Genomic DNA, 14,771 nt, shown 5'->3' on the forward strand with positions numbered 1-14,771 from the left:
TGATGGGGAATCGAGCAATTTTCTTTTCTTCCACCTGTGGTGGATCGATCCATCGATAGGTTGCCTAATGCCCCGTACACACGATCGGACATTGATCGGACATTCCGACAACAAAATCCATGGATTTTTTCAGACGGATGTTGCCTCAAACTTGTCTTGCATACACACGGTCACACAAATCTTGTCAGAAATTCCGATCAACACGTACGACGAGCCAAGAAAAATGAAGTTCAATAGCCAGTGCGGCTGTTCTGCTTAATTCTGAGCATGTGTGGCACTTTGTGTATCGGAATTGTGTACACACGATCGGAATTTATGTGAACGGATTTTGTTGTCGGAAAATTTGAGAACCAGATCTCAAATTTTGTGCGACAGAAATTCCGATGGAAACTGTCCGATGGAGCCTACACACAGTCGGAATTTCCGACAACGAGCTCCGATCGCACATTTTACGTCGGTAAGTCCGACCGTGTGTACGCGGTATAACTGTATAACTATGGAAACTGTCCGATAGAGCCTACACACGGTCGGAATTTCCGACAACGAGCTCCGATCGCACATTTTACGTCGGTAAGTCCGACCGTGTGTACGCGGTATAACTGTATAACTATGTAATACTCAACTGAATGAACTCTCCGACTACCTATTATTATATAATACATGTTCATTTTACCTTCACCATGGCCAAATGTGCCAGGAAAACTCTTAGCTGCTACCCTAGAAGCTGGAGTTTATCTTTCTATAGCAATCTTTCACATCCTTCCTTCAGGAGCTGATTTGCATAATCTAATTTTAGCTGTGCCCTACACTTATAATGGGTTGAAGCCCACAGCTTTGCTCCCATTTAATCACAAGCACTCACAGATAGGTGCAATCACACAAAGCTAGCCGCAATGGTACATAGAAATGTGGACCCGGATTATTTTGCAAATGACATGCAAACAGTTTATTAACTGTATACATTATTACTGGCCAAACACTATTCAACTTATGCAACTGAATTAACAGATTTTATCATATTTGAATTTGGGTAGTGTATGTATAGTCAGTTCAGCAACACAATTTTATTTGCAGTGAGAACTGTTGGGCCCTCCAATACTGCAGTCACAATGGACACTTTATGAATTTTTATTTATATCTGATGAGTGTTCTGCCTTGTACTGTCAACTAGCAAAATGCAAAGTTCATCATCAGTGGGCAGCATAGTGGTGTAGTGGTTAGCATATTCACCTAGCAGTAAAAGGGTTGCTGGTTCCAATCCCAACCATGGCATTACCTGCCTGGCGTTTGCATGTTCTCCCTGTGTGGGTTTCCTTCGGGTACTCTGGTTTCCTCTACACTCTAAAGACACATGCTGGTAGTTAATTGTCTCGTGTCTAAATTGGCCCAATATTTGTATGTATGAATGTGAAATAGGGACCATAGATTGTAAGCTCCTTGAGGGCAGGGACTGATGTGAATGTAAAATGTATATGGGCCGGAAATCTGAATTCCCAGGTTCATAGAAACACTTTTAAGAAATAGACGATGTAGTAACCCTGCTTAGTTTTTTTTCTATTTGTCTATGGGGCAATACTAGTTATTAGTCTGTTGTATTTATAATGTGTCAGCTATTACTAATACCACAGTCACCTTTCTATTCATGCCATATTGTTTTTTTAATTATTCAACTATTAATTTATCATAACACTGGCCTTTATAGGAACTGTTGTGTAATATCACCACTACATGGGAAAGCCTAGCATTTCATTGTTAGATTACTATATACTACTCTGGCTTCCCTCTTCAATGATACTAGTCACGTGAACAATTGATTCTATTCATGCCAGTTGAAAGCAATTAAACTCAGGCTGTGATACAAGTGCAACCTAATGCTTTCTCTTGATGGTTCCTCCATATCTAGGAAAAAGGGTCATTTTGTAGCTTTGTGCTTGTTTGGACTGTAATTCCTTTTTATTTAGGCACAAATGACTGTCTCAGATATGTATGTTTTAGAACACTTATTTTTTTCTGTAGTGTGTTTTCTTTGTGCTTTATGACATTGTGTAATCTGCTCCAGTATTTATAGGCAGCAAGTAATCATTGGGATAATTTATTAGGGTCCATTCACACTATGTGCCGATACCTGCATTTTTCTCCATGGATAAACGCAGGTAAGTACAATGATACATAGAAAACAATAGTTTACATAATATCAAACCTCTAGGGATGGCCCTGCATGTCATTGCACAGCAAACGAACCACGCTGGTGTGTGGTGACATGAATAAAGTGTCACTTTGTGCGATTAAACACTCATCACACCTCCCCCTGACGCACAAAATTGCATCAAAAAATGGCTGCTACCCACACACTAATTGCTCTACTTTACTGTGCAGGCAAGTGTGAATGGGCCCTTAAACTAGAAGAAGCTGTTCACTTAGCAAAGTGCATATTCAGTGAGCTTAATAAACAAGGTGAATCAGTGTTCGCTTCAATCAACCAATATTGTCCTGCCAATTTTTTCTATTTCCTTCACACATGATTGGATATTCAAAGTGAACAAAGGTTGACCTTATTTCCAAACATTCACTTTGCTAAGGCTAGCCATGCACTCTTATGCCCCGTACACACGATCGGATTTTCCGACAGGAAATGTTGGATGTGAGCTTGCTGTCGGAAAGTCCAACCGTGTGTATGCTCCATCGAATATTTGCTGTCAGAATTTCCGCCCACAAATGTTTGAGAGCAGGTTCTCAAATTTTTCACCAACAAAACTTTTTGTCGGAATTTCCGAGCGTGTGTACACAAGTCCGTTGCACAAAAGTTCACGCATGCTCAGAATCAAGCAGAAGGAGCCGCACTGGCTATTGAACTTCCTTTTTCTCGGCTCGTCGTACGTCTTGTAAGTCACCGCGTTCTCACATTCAGAAATTTGGGCCAACATTTGTGTGACAGTGTGTATGCAAGACAAGTTTGAGCCAACATCCTTCGGAAAAAAATCCACGTTTTTGCTGTCGGAAAATCCGATCGTGTGTACGGGGCTTTAGACTTTGTCATTCATCTCTTCAAGAGAAGTTTATCGATTTACCCATTGACACTAAACAGCCTGAATAGAGGATTCTCTCCTGCCAGCTAGTTGGCTTCAAGGACTGGCTCTCAATTTTTCACCCGACTCCTTCGATTTCGAGTTGAAAGGATGTGGTGCGAACAGGGTCATCCATGGTTCACATTTCAGCTGGTTTATCAAGAACTGGGCAAAATTCGCACAATGTATGGTCAACTTTAGTGAACATTCACTACTGTTTTTGTCTACCCCATTGACTTCTGTGTGATGATAAACCCTCTTTTTGTGGCCACCCTCATAACTCGAACGAAATACTTATATCAAGCACACATGAAACCTGATGAAGATCAGTATAGCTGAAATATATCACTTTTAAAGGTCACAATGACCTCTACGCTAAAGACCTGGTTATGTACCATCTCATTCTTGGTGGAGTGCATAGGTTCTGCTTTTATGGCACGCTAAATGAACATTCTCTTCTCTTCTAAGAGCCCTTGCACACTGGGGCGGTTTGCAGGCGCTATTGCGCTAATAATAGCGCCTGCAAACCGCCCCGAAAGTGCCGCTGCATGTATTCCTGTGTGAAAGCCCCGAGGGCTTGCACACTGGAGCGATGCGCTGGCAGGACGGTAATAAAAGTCCTGCTAGCAGCATCTTCGGAGCGGTGAAGGAGCGGTGTGTATACCGCTCCTTTACCGCTCCTGCCCATTGAAATCAATGGGACGGCGCGGCTATACCGCCGGCAATGCGCCTCTGCAGAGGCGCTTTGCGGTGGTTTTTAACCCTTTCTCGGCCGCTAGCGGGGGGGGTAAAACCGCCCCGCTAGCGGCCGCATACCGACGGTAAAACGCCGCTATTAATAGCGGCGTTTTACCGCCGACGCCGTCCCCGCCCCAGTGTGCAAGGGCTCTAAGGAATTAAATGCTAGGTGTATCTGAATTGATAACATTCTATGGAAACTACGCACCATAAAAGAATGTTCAGATATCCTACAATCATTGCAGAAACTATTGATTTTTGAGTGTGAATATGTCATTGCCAAGCCGCAATGATGCCCCATCAGTTTTGGGACTCTTCAGAGAATCTATACTTTTCCCCAGAAGAGTGCTTTAGACAATGTAAAAGCTAAAAACCATCTAAAAATTGTATTCATAAACTGTACAAGCCTTCTGTAGCATACTATGCTTAATGTTTCAGATGAAATGGAAAATAAAAAAATTTTGGACTTCAGCCTCAGAATTGTATGCTCTAGGTACAGAATGTTCAAAACTTGGAGGAAGTAACCAAACCATATACTCATATTTCAGCATGGAACTCTCACTATGACTAACATTTTATATTCTGTTTCAAACAGAAGGAAAAATGTTAGTAATATAATGATATGAAGAAATATGGAAAATGTTTGTATTACATAAACGACTCGAAGTGTTACTCAAAAAGTTGCTTGTCTGTCATTTAATACGTAATAAACTGAGCTTCTCAGTAGAATCCCAACTGTCTTAAACCACTGTTTGTGGTCAGAAACTTGGTTTTAGATGGAATTCTCTCACAGACTGACCGGTAAAACTGCGTATGGCGCACAGATGTAGTTTTGACTCTGAAGAAAGGTTTCTTTATCTTGGGTGACAAATAAAGCAGAACTCCAGGCACAGTGATTTTTCTAATTTCTGGTGCAATTGTAATTTCTGGATCACTACTCTTTACTTTAAAATGTATATTTTTTTCATGGCAGATAGTACAGCTCTCTACTTTTGGATTGCTGTTGATATGACAGCTGTGGCTCTCCTACATGGAAGTGTGGCTTATCTGCTTCTCCTATCCCCTTGGCCATTCACAGAATGCTGTGTACTCTGTAAACCATTTTGAGGCCTTACATTCAGCCCCATCCATCTTCTCCCCTTGGCCATTCTGTGAACTATTCACAGAATACAAAGCGTTCTGTTTTATTCGCCCCTCCTCTCCCTTTGGCCATTCACAGAATACGCAATGTTCTGTGGTCGGCCAAGGGGAGGAGGAGGCGGATAACACAGAACGCTGTGTATTCTGTGAATAGTTCACAGAATGGCCAAGGGAAGAAGAGGGATGAGGCTGAATGTAAGGCCTCATGCACACAGGGAGTTTGCCCAGCACTCCTAAATGCCTTTTCCTGGCAGGAGAAAAGCAGTGTTTAGGTACTTTTAGGTGTGTCAAGCCCTTGGGAGTTAATTCATTTCATTGGCCAAAAAATGAATGTATTGAATTAATGCTGCTGCTCCTGAATGCAGAAAAAAAAATGCTTGAAAAAATTGTGTTTTTAATGCCCAGTGTGCATGAGGCCTATTTAATGGCTTTAAACAGTGGTAAATTAAGCGCTGCTTCTATATAAACTTATGAGAATCAAACTAATATGTAAAGTGCCTGTGCAATCATTAGTCCTTAATAGTGCAATCATTCATAATGGATGAATTGAACTCCTTCCCTCCCCTCCAGATTACAAGGTTTCCAGTATGATGGTATGCAACATACCAATGAAAAGAGAAGTATATAGCGTAATACTCTTTGGTGCTGTGGTTCTGCTGGACCTGTGGTTCCACTCACATGTGCTGCTGGCTTCTGTGTTCAGATTTGCTGAACACAGAAGCCAGCAGCACATGTGAGTGGAGTATTACGCTATATACATCTCTCTTTTCTTTGGTATGCCGCAGGCCATCATACCGGAAACCTTGTAATCTGGAGGAGAAGGAAGGAGTTTGATTCATCCATTGGTGCAGGATATAGACCATGCGGTTTTGAATCATATTACTGGTGAGTGAGGACTCAGGAGGGGAGCACAGAATAGCACTTGAATCTCCACAAGCAGGAATCCACTTTGTTTGGCACTTTATCTGCATGGATGGACTTTTTTCACTTATGATTGAACTATAATGGACTAATGATTACACAGGCACTTTATATATTAGTTTGATTTTCATAAGTTTATATAGAAGCAACGCTAAGTTTAACTCTGCTTATTGTCACTTTATGGGTCCTTGACCTTACACAACAGCAGCAGTAGCTTCAATTTATATTGGTACATATGAAAACAAATCCATAAATTTATTTTGGGATTCAAATTTCACAGGCAGTGAAGCACTTATAACCATAGCGCGGGTATTTTTTTTAACTATCTCACTATTTAGTGGCTTATTTGGTTCAGAAATACAAAAGGAAAAATTGAACTGAAATGTTTTGAACTCACCATCATCTGGGTGCTCTCTAGACTTTTCATGGTAAGAGTCTTGCCTTCTTCTGGATAGCTAATAAATATACAAAAAGGAGTTATTGTTACCAGGTTAAAGACACTCATTTTAAATGCATATAACGAGCAAAGTATAAATCCCTTTCTAAACTCCCTCTCTTGTTTATGAAACAGGTCTACTAATGCAAGTAAATGGCTCCTGTGGCAATGCACACCTCTTTCCATATGAATGTTAAGGCTTTAGATAGAAAACTGATGACTGGACATCCTGGTTTGCACATCCATGGCAGCAGCTAAGACCCATTTAACTCATTTTGGGCCAGTGTCGAATCTATTCAAATCAAATCTATTCTGGCATAGTAAATTGTTTACTAAAAAAGTACAGGAGCATACCCATTTCAAAACCAACTACAACAATTAGCTTTAGAGATACAGTCACAGAGGAGAATCCACTGCAAAGGAATGCACACAGGTTTTTTTTAGTTTTTAGTAATCTTTCAAGTTCTCTGAAATTCACGTTATCACTATTATCCCCATACAAAGACTAAAGTTGGCCATACACGTGTAGTATTTTGTTTGAAAATGCTTGTTTACTGAATATTTGTTTGATTTTCCAATGGTTAATCAACGCTCATTTTCGCCTGTAGTGATGAGAAAATTAAAAGAAGCAGAATGGATATTTTTTTCAAATTCTAATGAATATGTTTTTTGTTCAGGAAAAATCTTACCTATTGTAATGTGCATGTTCTAGGCACAAAAAACTATTTAATAGATTCCATTCAAGTGGCAAGTGTGAACGAAACTTTTAAGGGCTTTCAAGTGAAATTGCTTGACTCGGTGATGGCAAGAAAGAATGCTCTGAAGTACAATTTTTCAGAATTCTTTTATGAACATTCAAATGGAATTCTACTGGTGTATGGTCAGCTTAGGGAGATCAAATCAAACCATCCACATGGATTTCTCAGGAAAACCTCATTTTCAGGTTGTTCTTATGTTTTACAGATCACAATTCCCAAAAAGTCTTCACTATGTTGGCTCATTTACCAAACTGCCTAAAGCAAGAACTGTGGGTTTGATTTACATAAAGGCAAATAGACTGTGCACTTTGCAAAGTGTAGTTGCTCCAGATCTTAGTAAATGAGGGGGGAGCTCTGTTGGCTTCCATTGTCCAATCCTGTAGAAGCAAAAAATATTGTTTCTTTTTATTTTTGTTGCAAGTGGTTGGGTTTTCTTTGCAAAATGAAGCTGTATCTAATTTACTAAGCTTTGGAGCAACTGCACTTTGCAAAGTTCACAGTCGATTTGTCTTTCGTAAATCCACCCCTGTTTGTTTTACCCATTAGGCATCAATTAGATTAATAACATATATGTATAATGAGTGCTGGTTTATTGGTTGCTATGGGGAATTTGACATTAAAGTGGTTGTAAACCCTAAAAAAAACAAACAAACAAAAGAAAAAAAACCTTGCAAGACAAAGGCATAATGAGCTAGTAGCATACTAGCTCATTATGAATTACTTACCTGAGATCGAAGCCCCCTCAGTGGTCCTCGTTCACCGCTCCGGCGGCCGACATCGCTCCCGGAGTTACTTCCGGGTATCGCGGGCTTCGGCACTGTGATTGGCCGGAGCTGCGATGACGTCACTCCCGCGCATGTGCCCGGGAGCCGCCGCTAACGTGCCATTGCTTCAATTTGCTTCAGTGTGCATCTGCCTATGACATCAGCACATGCAAATACAGGGGATATTTATTTATTTTATTTATTTCAGGTACTTATATAGCGCCGTCAATTTACGCAGCGCTTTACATATACATTGTACATTCACATCAGTCCCTACCCTCAAGGAGCTTACAATCTAAGGTCCATAACTCACATTCATACATTCTAGGGACAATTTTAGACAGGATCCAATTAACCTACCAGCATGTCTTTTGAGTGTGGGAGGAAACCGGAGTACCCGGAGGAAACCCACGCAGGCACAGGGAGATCTCCTAAACCTAATTATAGGCTTACCTGTAGTAGTTTACAACCACTTTAAGATGATAAAAAGACTAAATATCTTTAACAAAAATGATCCGATCTGCTGCATAGCTATCCGTGTTAAGAGCAGTGCAGCTTTGAAACCAGGGCCGCTGATAAGGCAGTACAACTGGTCCTGTTGTACTGGGCCCAGGCCTTATCAGCTAAACAGGGGGGGCCCGGGGCAGCTTTATTGTTCATTTCTGCCTAAATGAATAGATTTTACTAGATCACACCCCTATTTCTACTTGCTTACCAGGGCTAAAATTTCCCTGGGCCCCATCACTTCAACGGTATTTTTTCATTTTCGGGGAGTAGGCGGATAAAGTGAATGCCACTGCATCTAGGGGTTGGAGGCGGGGTTGGGGGGCTCCGTCAGGCAGGATGTAAGGGGCCCCATGATTTCTAGCAGCAGCCCTGCTTGAAACCCCCTCTCCCCACACTCACAAATACCATTCAAAGTAAAGAATGATACAAGGATGGTTAAACCTACTTCTGCAAGTACAAATCAAGTCACACGAGGCCAATCAGGAACAGATTTGGCCATGCATGAGCCAACTGCCTAAATCTTTCATGAGACAATGAGAGTAATCATTATATGATGGTTGCATACATGCACCAGTGGGAACACGTAAAGTACTCCATCAAAGCCTTTTAGGACCCAAACAAATGGCCTTGAAAGATGGCAGCAGACCATCAGCCTTCTTCTACAGATAATCCACACATATAGATCAATAAAACAGAACATCATTTTAAGGTGTCTGATGGCCAGTTGCAGAGAAAACAGACATCAACCATGTTGATTTTTTTTCTTTTAGCTGAGTGTCAGTATTCTCTGTGATAAACCCATAACAGGGAGGCATAGCAGCATTCCCCCATCTTAGTTACATTGACATAAACATGCATGCCCAGTCATGTAACAAGTGGTGTCAGGTCTATAATACAGGTAGTATCCTGAGTGTACACATCAAACGCAGCACAAAAAATACACGGATATAATTAAAATGCTCACCGACAAAGCCCCGGCGATAAAAGTGTCCTATTAGCAATGCATTTCCTTCCTGTGCTGAAGCCAGGTAATAGATAATGCATTGACTAAATGAGGGGCACTGCCATCTGACAACAATTACACAGTTTGTATCTGTTCATTAATTCACTTCCTGAGCATTGGAAGTCCCAGATGTGTTAAAATAAATATTGTCTGCACTGTGGTGTTTTTGTTTTTAACTGCTGCATTTGACTAAATATTATTGTAGGATTTTCATTTACAGCCTGGAATACTGTGCAGATTTAGGCCTCATTTGCACTGACACTCCTGCGTTTAGCTTTTCTAAATGCAGAAGTCATCTGGGAAGTTTAAACAACTGCCTCCCAGAGCCCTTTTCCCTGAGTTTAAGCCTGGTACATAAGTACTGAAATTCAGCCAAATTTTGGTATGTCTATACCAGTGGCGGGTGGTGCTCAATATTTTGGGGTGGGGGCGTTGGTGTTGCCGTGTGGGATAGGCATGGGAATTCGGCGATCCCTCCCTTAGGAAGGAGGCAGATCAGGCAGATATGGATCCGGGCTGCAGCTCCTCGCTCGGGGCCATTGCTTCTCCTCCTGGCCGAACAGGAAGTAGGTCCTGACTGAGACCCGTTTGGTCAGGAGTCCTGAGACTCTCTGGCCAATCGGGTCTCAGGAACTGCTTCCTGATTGGCCGGGAGAAGAATCAGGAAGACAATAGTGAATATAAATTCGTTATTGTCACACAACTGGGTGGGCTCAGGGTGCGGGGCCTACCATTTTTTAAAGCCAGTTAGAACTTTGGGCTCTAATCATGTGCTTTAAAAAAAAAAAAAAAAAAAAAAAAAAAAACTTTTAAAATCCATGCATCATTGCAAAAAGCCAATGGCTGCAAGTGCTTATCTGTGTATTCTGGTGGGGGAATCCCCGCTGTCAGAATAAAAGACACAGGGGGAGAGATCCCTGCATCAACATCACTTGTGTTGATGCAGGGATCTGTTTGTTGTTTTTTTTATTCAACGAAAAAAGATAAAACTGTACTTGTATACCAAGCTTTGAATGTTCCTCCCTTAAAACCAAGTTTAGCAGGTTTAACACAGGTTTGACACTGCCAGTGCATGAGTTAAAGTTTTTCATTAAAATAATAAACATGTCATACTTACCTGCTCTGTGCTATGGCTTTGCAAAGAGTGGTTCGGATCCTCCTCTTCTCGGGTCCCTCGCGGGCGCTCCTGCCTCCTCCCTCCTGTTGGGTGCCCCCACAGCAAGCAGCTTGCTATGGAGGCACCTGAGCCAAGCCGCTGCTCTGTGTGCCCATTCACACACAGAGCCGCAGTTCGGCCCGGCCCACTCCATCTCATGATTGGCTCACGGGCTGTGATTGACAGCAGCGGGAGTCAATGGCTCCCGCTGCTGCCAATAGCCAATTAGGAGTGCGAGTACCCGGATAGGCAAGGCTCTCGTGGCCATCGCTGGATCGAGAGGGGGCTCGGGTAAGTATTAGGGGGACCTGGGGAGGCTGCTGCACACAAAAGGTTTTTTACCTTCATGCGTAGAATGCATGAAGGTTAAAAACCTTGTGCCTTTACAAGCACTATAAGCTGGCCATACACTAGTAGAATTTTAAACAAACATTTGTACAAATATTCTCATCAGTGTATGCGATAACTTGACGAATGTCATTCAAAAGTAGTTAAAAAGAAATTTGCTTTTAACGTTCAGTTTTGGAGTGAACGGACTTTCCCAAATAAAAACCACATTGGTAAAAAATCTGTTTGCGAAAAAATTAACATCCTGCTTATTCAAATTTTCACATCATTGTGGTCAAAAACAAATGTCAATTTGCCCTCACTAACATTTAGAAAATCAAACAAAAGTTCTTAAAACAAGAATTTTTGAATGGATATCTACTTGTGTATGGCCAGCTTTACTTGTGTAACAGGAACTAATAAAATGATAAGAGCAGTGACAGGGAAGCCCACTTTATTCAGCTGATGATTGCTATATCAGTGGGGAAAAATACAACAGTAGAATTAGGCCTGGTTCAGACCTATTCGTTTTTTTAGTGCGTTTTCAGTTTTGCAGAAATGCACCACAGTCCATTTAATATGGTTTCCTATGAGCCATGTTCACATCTGTGCATTTTCCACTGGAAGGGATCAGGGACTTTTTTTCCTGCAGCGGGTTGTGGTTTTAGTTGTATAGACTTCAACGGAAGCACAGAGTTTTTGATGCGTTTCTGCTGCATTTTTGCTGTTTTCTCCCGCAAGACAACAGACACCTCCCAAAAACGCAAAACGCATTAAAAACACGTCAAAATGTGTGTAAAAAAACGCAGAATGCACATGGAAAACTGCAACCTGCATAGGTGTGGACCAGGTCTAACAGAGTATCTGTTCTGCACTATTTTGATCCATATTCAGCAGACATCACAGTGCCAGTCCAGGCTCTACAGGGATCCTGACAATAATGTCGGGATCCACCCAGATGCCTGACTGGCAGCTGGCTCAGCTTCTCAATGTGCTGCTGAGAGCCTTAGCCAGCTGCTCCTGCCCCCTCCACAGTCCACCACTTCAGTGAGCGCTGGAGGGGCAGAGCAGAGAGAGCTGGTGACTGACAAGTCACCAGCTCTCTGCTCACTGAAGACTGAGAACTGAGCGATCAGAAGTCTTTGATCGCTTAGTTCTAGGTGTAGAGCCGACAGGTGACAGCTGCAGACAGCAATGGATTGATGCTGCAGCCATCTAGGTAAGTACAAATGTTTGTGTTTTTAATTTCAATAATTATCTTTTTAGTATACCATTGAATGTGTTTTTTTTTTTTATATATATATTTGATATATGCAAACAAATACATGTTGACCCTGCCAGAAATGTTGTGAGCTGATAACTTCCTGTGCTCGCTCCCTCTGTTATCGGTTAGCATTGTTCTCAGCTATCCCTGTGGACTACAGAACACCTCTTCCTATATTATGGCGATATGGGAAGGGGGAGGTGTGTTGAAATCCTAATACACAACCAGTCCTAGAGTGACAATACTGCTCCTTCAGAAATACAGTACAGTTATAGTAAGTATTGTCACAATAGGACAGGAAGTCAGTTACTAGCAGATTCACAGAGTGAAAATAAAGAAGAATTCCACTCTTCTCATCTAAAATGTAATGTTTATTCCTTGGTAAATTTTCCTGTATGTAAATAAAAAAATAGATACCGTACTTACTAGACCATGAAGTCCAGTGCTGTCCTTTTCCAGCCCAAAGTTCTTCCACAGGGTTATACTTCCATGCCACTATCCTGGATCAAAATCCCATGCAATCGCAGACACACCGCTGGTCTATAAGACCTGGCAGAGACCACTAAATCCCCCAAGCATGCACAATGGCACCATGAGTCTCTGCTGGTATATGGGACCTAACAGGCTCACAGCGTGTCTATGCATGCGCAGGGCGGTTAATATGATTTTGGGCATGAGCAGACATGCCTTGGTCCTCTGCCAGGTTCTGGAGACCCCTGGCATGTCTGTGCATGCGCAAATATTGCACAGCATATGTCATTCTCACCTAGGAGAAGATGAGGTAGTAAACACTATAAAAATAAATTATTGTTTAATGCTTAAGATGGAGGGGAGGAGTTAGGGGAGAGGAAGTGCTTTTCATGGGTGAAAGTCTGCTTTAAGAAAAAAAAAAAGCTTAAAAAAAGAAAACATATGCAGCCACCATATCTAAGGAGTGTTAGGCTGCAATATATAAAAATTTTGTTCATAGGTTTAGATGCACCTCAACAGAATACCCTTATGTCAGGCAGTGACAATGCATGGTGGGGCATCTCTCATTCTCTATGATACTGCTGGAGCACTGGGGTTACCATAATGTTCTCCCCAATCTGGATGACAAGCAGCGCCCAGACATATAACTAAGAATTATCACTGCTCAGCTGCATACAAATCATCAATCCTGGGCAATCAGAATTAAGGATTGAATTTGAACACTATGTGGTCCCTAGCTTGATTTTTGGGTGATTTCACTCAAGAGATTTTTCACAAGGCTAAAAGACCTTTTTAACAGACCCAGTGCTAAATATTGGTCAAATTTAATCCATATGCTACCTGATTGTAATTAGCCATGTTTATGCTCAATGTTCATCTGTGGTTGGCAATACTCTTGGAGTTCAAAAAGACGTTTGATTTTTGGACTTGATCATTGTTCTAGAAAATATGTTCTGGTCATATATTCAAAGTACTGTATTTCTCTAGCACTATATTAGATTTGATTGCTGATTTTGAAATCTGGAGAGGATATGGTACTACATTGTCACAACACATCACAACACATCTCCTGGTATGGAGGCCTGAATAGATGAGGAACTTTGTTTGGCTGTCTACTATAGGTATGCCGAAGCTGCACTTGTAGGTATGTGGTGACAGCTACACAGTGACAGCTGGTGCTCAAATTTTTTTTTTTTGGGGGGGGGGGGGCTCAAACAAACTGAAAAATTCTGAAAAAAAACCCATCAATTGCAGCCACTGTGCCATCAAACGCAGCCACTGTGCCATCAAACCCAGCCACTGTGCCATCAAACGCAGCCACTGTGCCATCAAACGCAGCCACTGTGCCATCAAACGCATCCACTGTGCCATCAAACGCAGCCACTGTGCCCATCAAACGTTATGCATGAATCTATCCATTGGTCATAGAGGAGGTGGCTGGAGAGAGGGGACTGCCCTAATGGACGCACCGCCACTGCAGCTAAACACACAGTGGTTGGGCTAGTAAGAGTAAACTGTGTTAATTTATGGATATGATCTTTCCTATGAAAATGTCATAGTTATGTTGCTATTTGGTCCCAAGCACTAGACAACAGTTTTTGTGCCATACCCTGTTTCCCCAAAAATAAGACCTAGCGTGATTGTCAGTGATGGCTGCAATATAAGCCCTGCCCCCCAAATAAGCCCTACCCTGTTTCCCCGAAAATAAGCCCTTACTTGAAAATAAGACCTACAAGGACTTTAACTAGGGCTTATTTGGGGGGTAGGGCTTATATTACAGCCATCACCGACAATCACGCTAGGTCTTATTTTCGGGGAAACAGGGTATATCACTTATAACCCTTTCCTTTCCCTTTCCTTTCCCCCTAAGTCGCGTGACATGTGAAACCCCATGTTCATCAATAAGAGCTGTCTTAATTAGCCCTACTGAAGTCGCTCCGACTTTAGAAAAGGGTCTTGTACTGCTTCAAGGTGACTTCTGTATAGACAAAAAAGCAAAATACTCTTGCGCACGGGTGTATCCGCTAAAAGATCCCAAGGGTTCAGGAAGGACTATGGATTTCGGCCTTGCTGCTCTTAAGGATGGGATGTCCTAATGCCAGATGAAAAGAAAGAAAAGAAGAGCGCACCAGCCTAGTGCATTATCCTTGACAGATTTATTGATTAAAAACGAGATAAAATCTACTCACAAAGGTTGAAGAAACAAATCGCATTTGTAAAT

The 14,771-nt window shown here is 41.8% G+C and overlaps 1 protein-coding gene across 8 annotated transcripts in view; it reads right to left on the minus strand.

Annotated features, from left to right (window-relative positions):
- Positions 1–14,771, minus strand: part of LEF1 (lymphoid enhancer binding factor 1) — a 154,871-nt gene that overhangs the window by 122,307 nt on the left and 17,793 nt on the right. For all 8 annotated transcript variants that reach the window (XM_073602111.1, XM_073602141.1, XM_073602136.1 and 5 more), the window contains one exon: positions 6,262–6,319. In XM_073602111.1, the coding sequence (XP_073458212.1) occupies positions 6,262–6,319 (58 nt within the window). The remainder of the gene's footprint in view (positions 1–6,261; positions 6,320–14,771) is intronic.

The sequence above is a fragment of the Aquarana catesbeiana genome, linkage group LG01 (genome assembly GCF_042186555.1).
Source record: "Aquarana catesbeiana isolate 2022-GZ linkage group LG01, ASM4218655v1, whole genome shotgun sequence".
Classification (NCBI taxonomy): domain Eukaryota; kingdom Metazoa; phylum Chordata; class Amphibia; order Anura; family Ranidae; genus Aquarana; species Aquarana catesbeiana.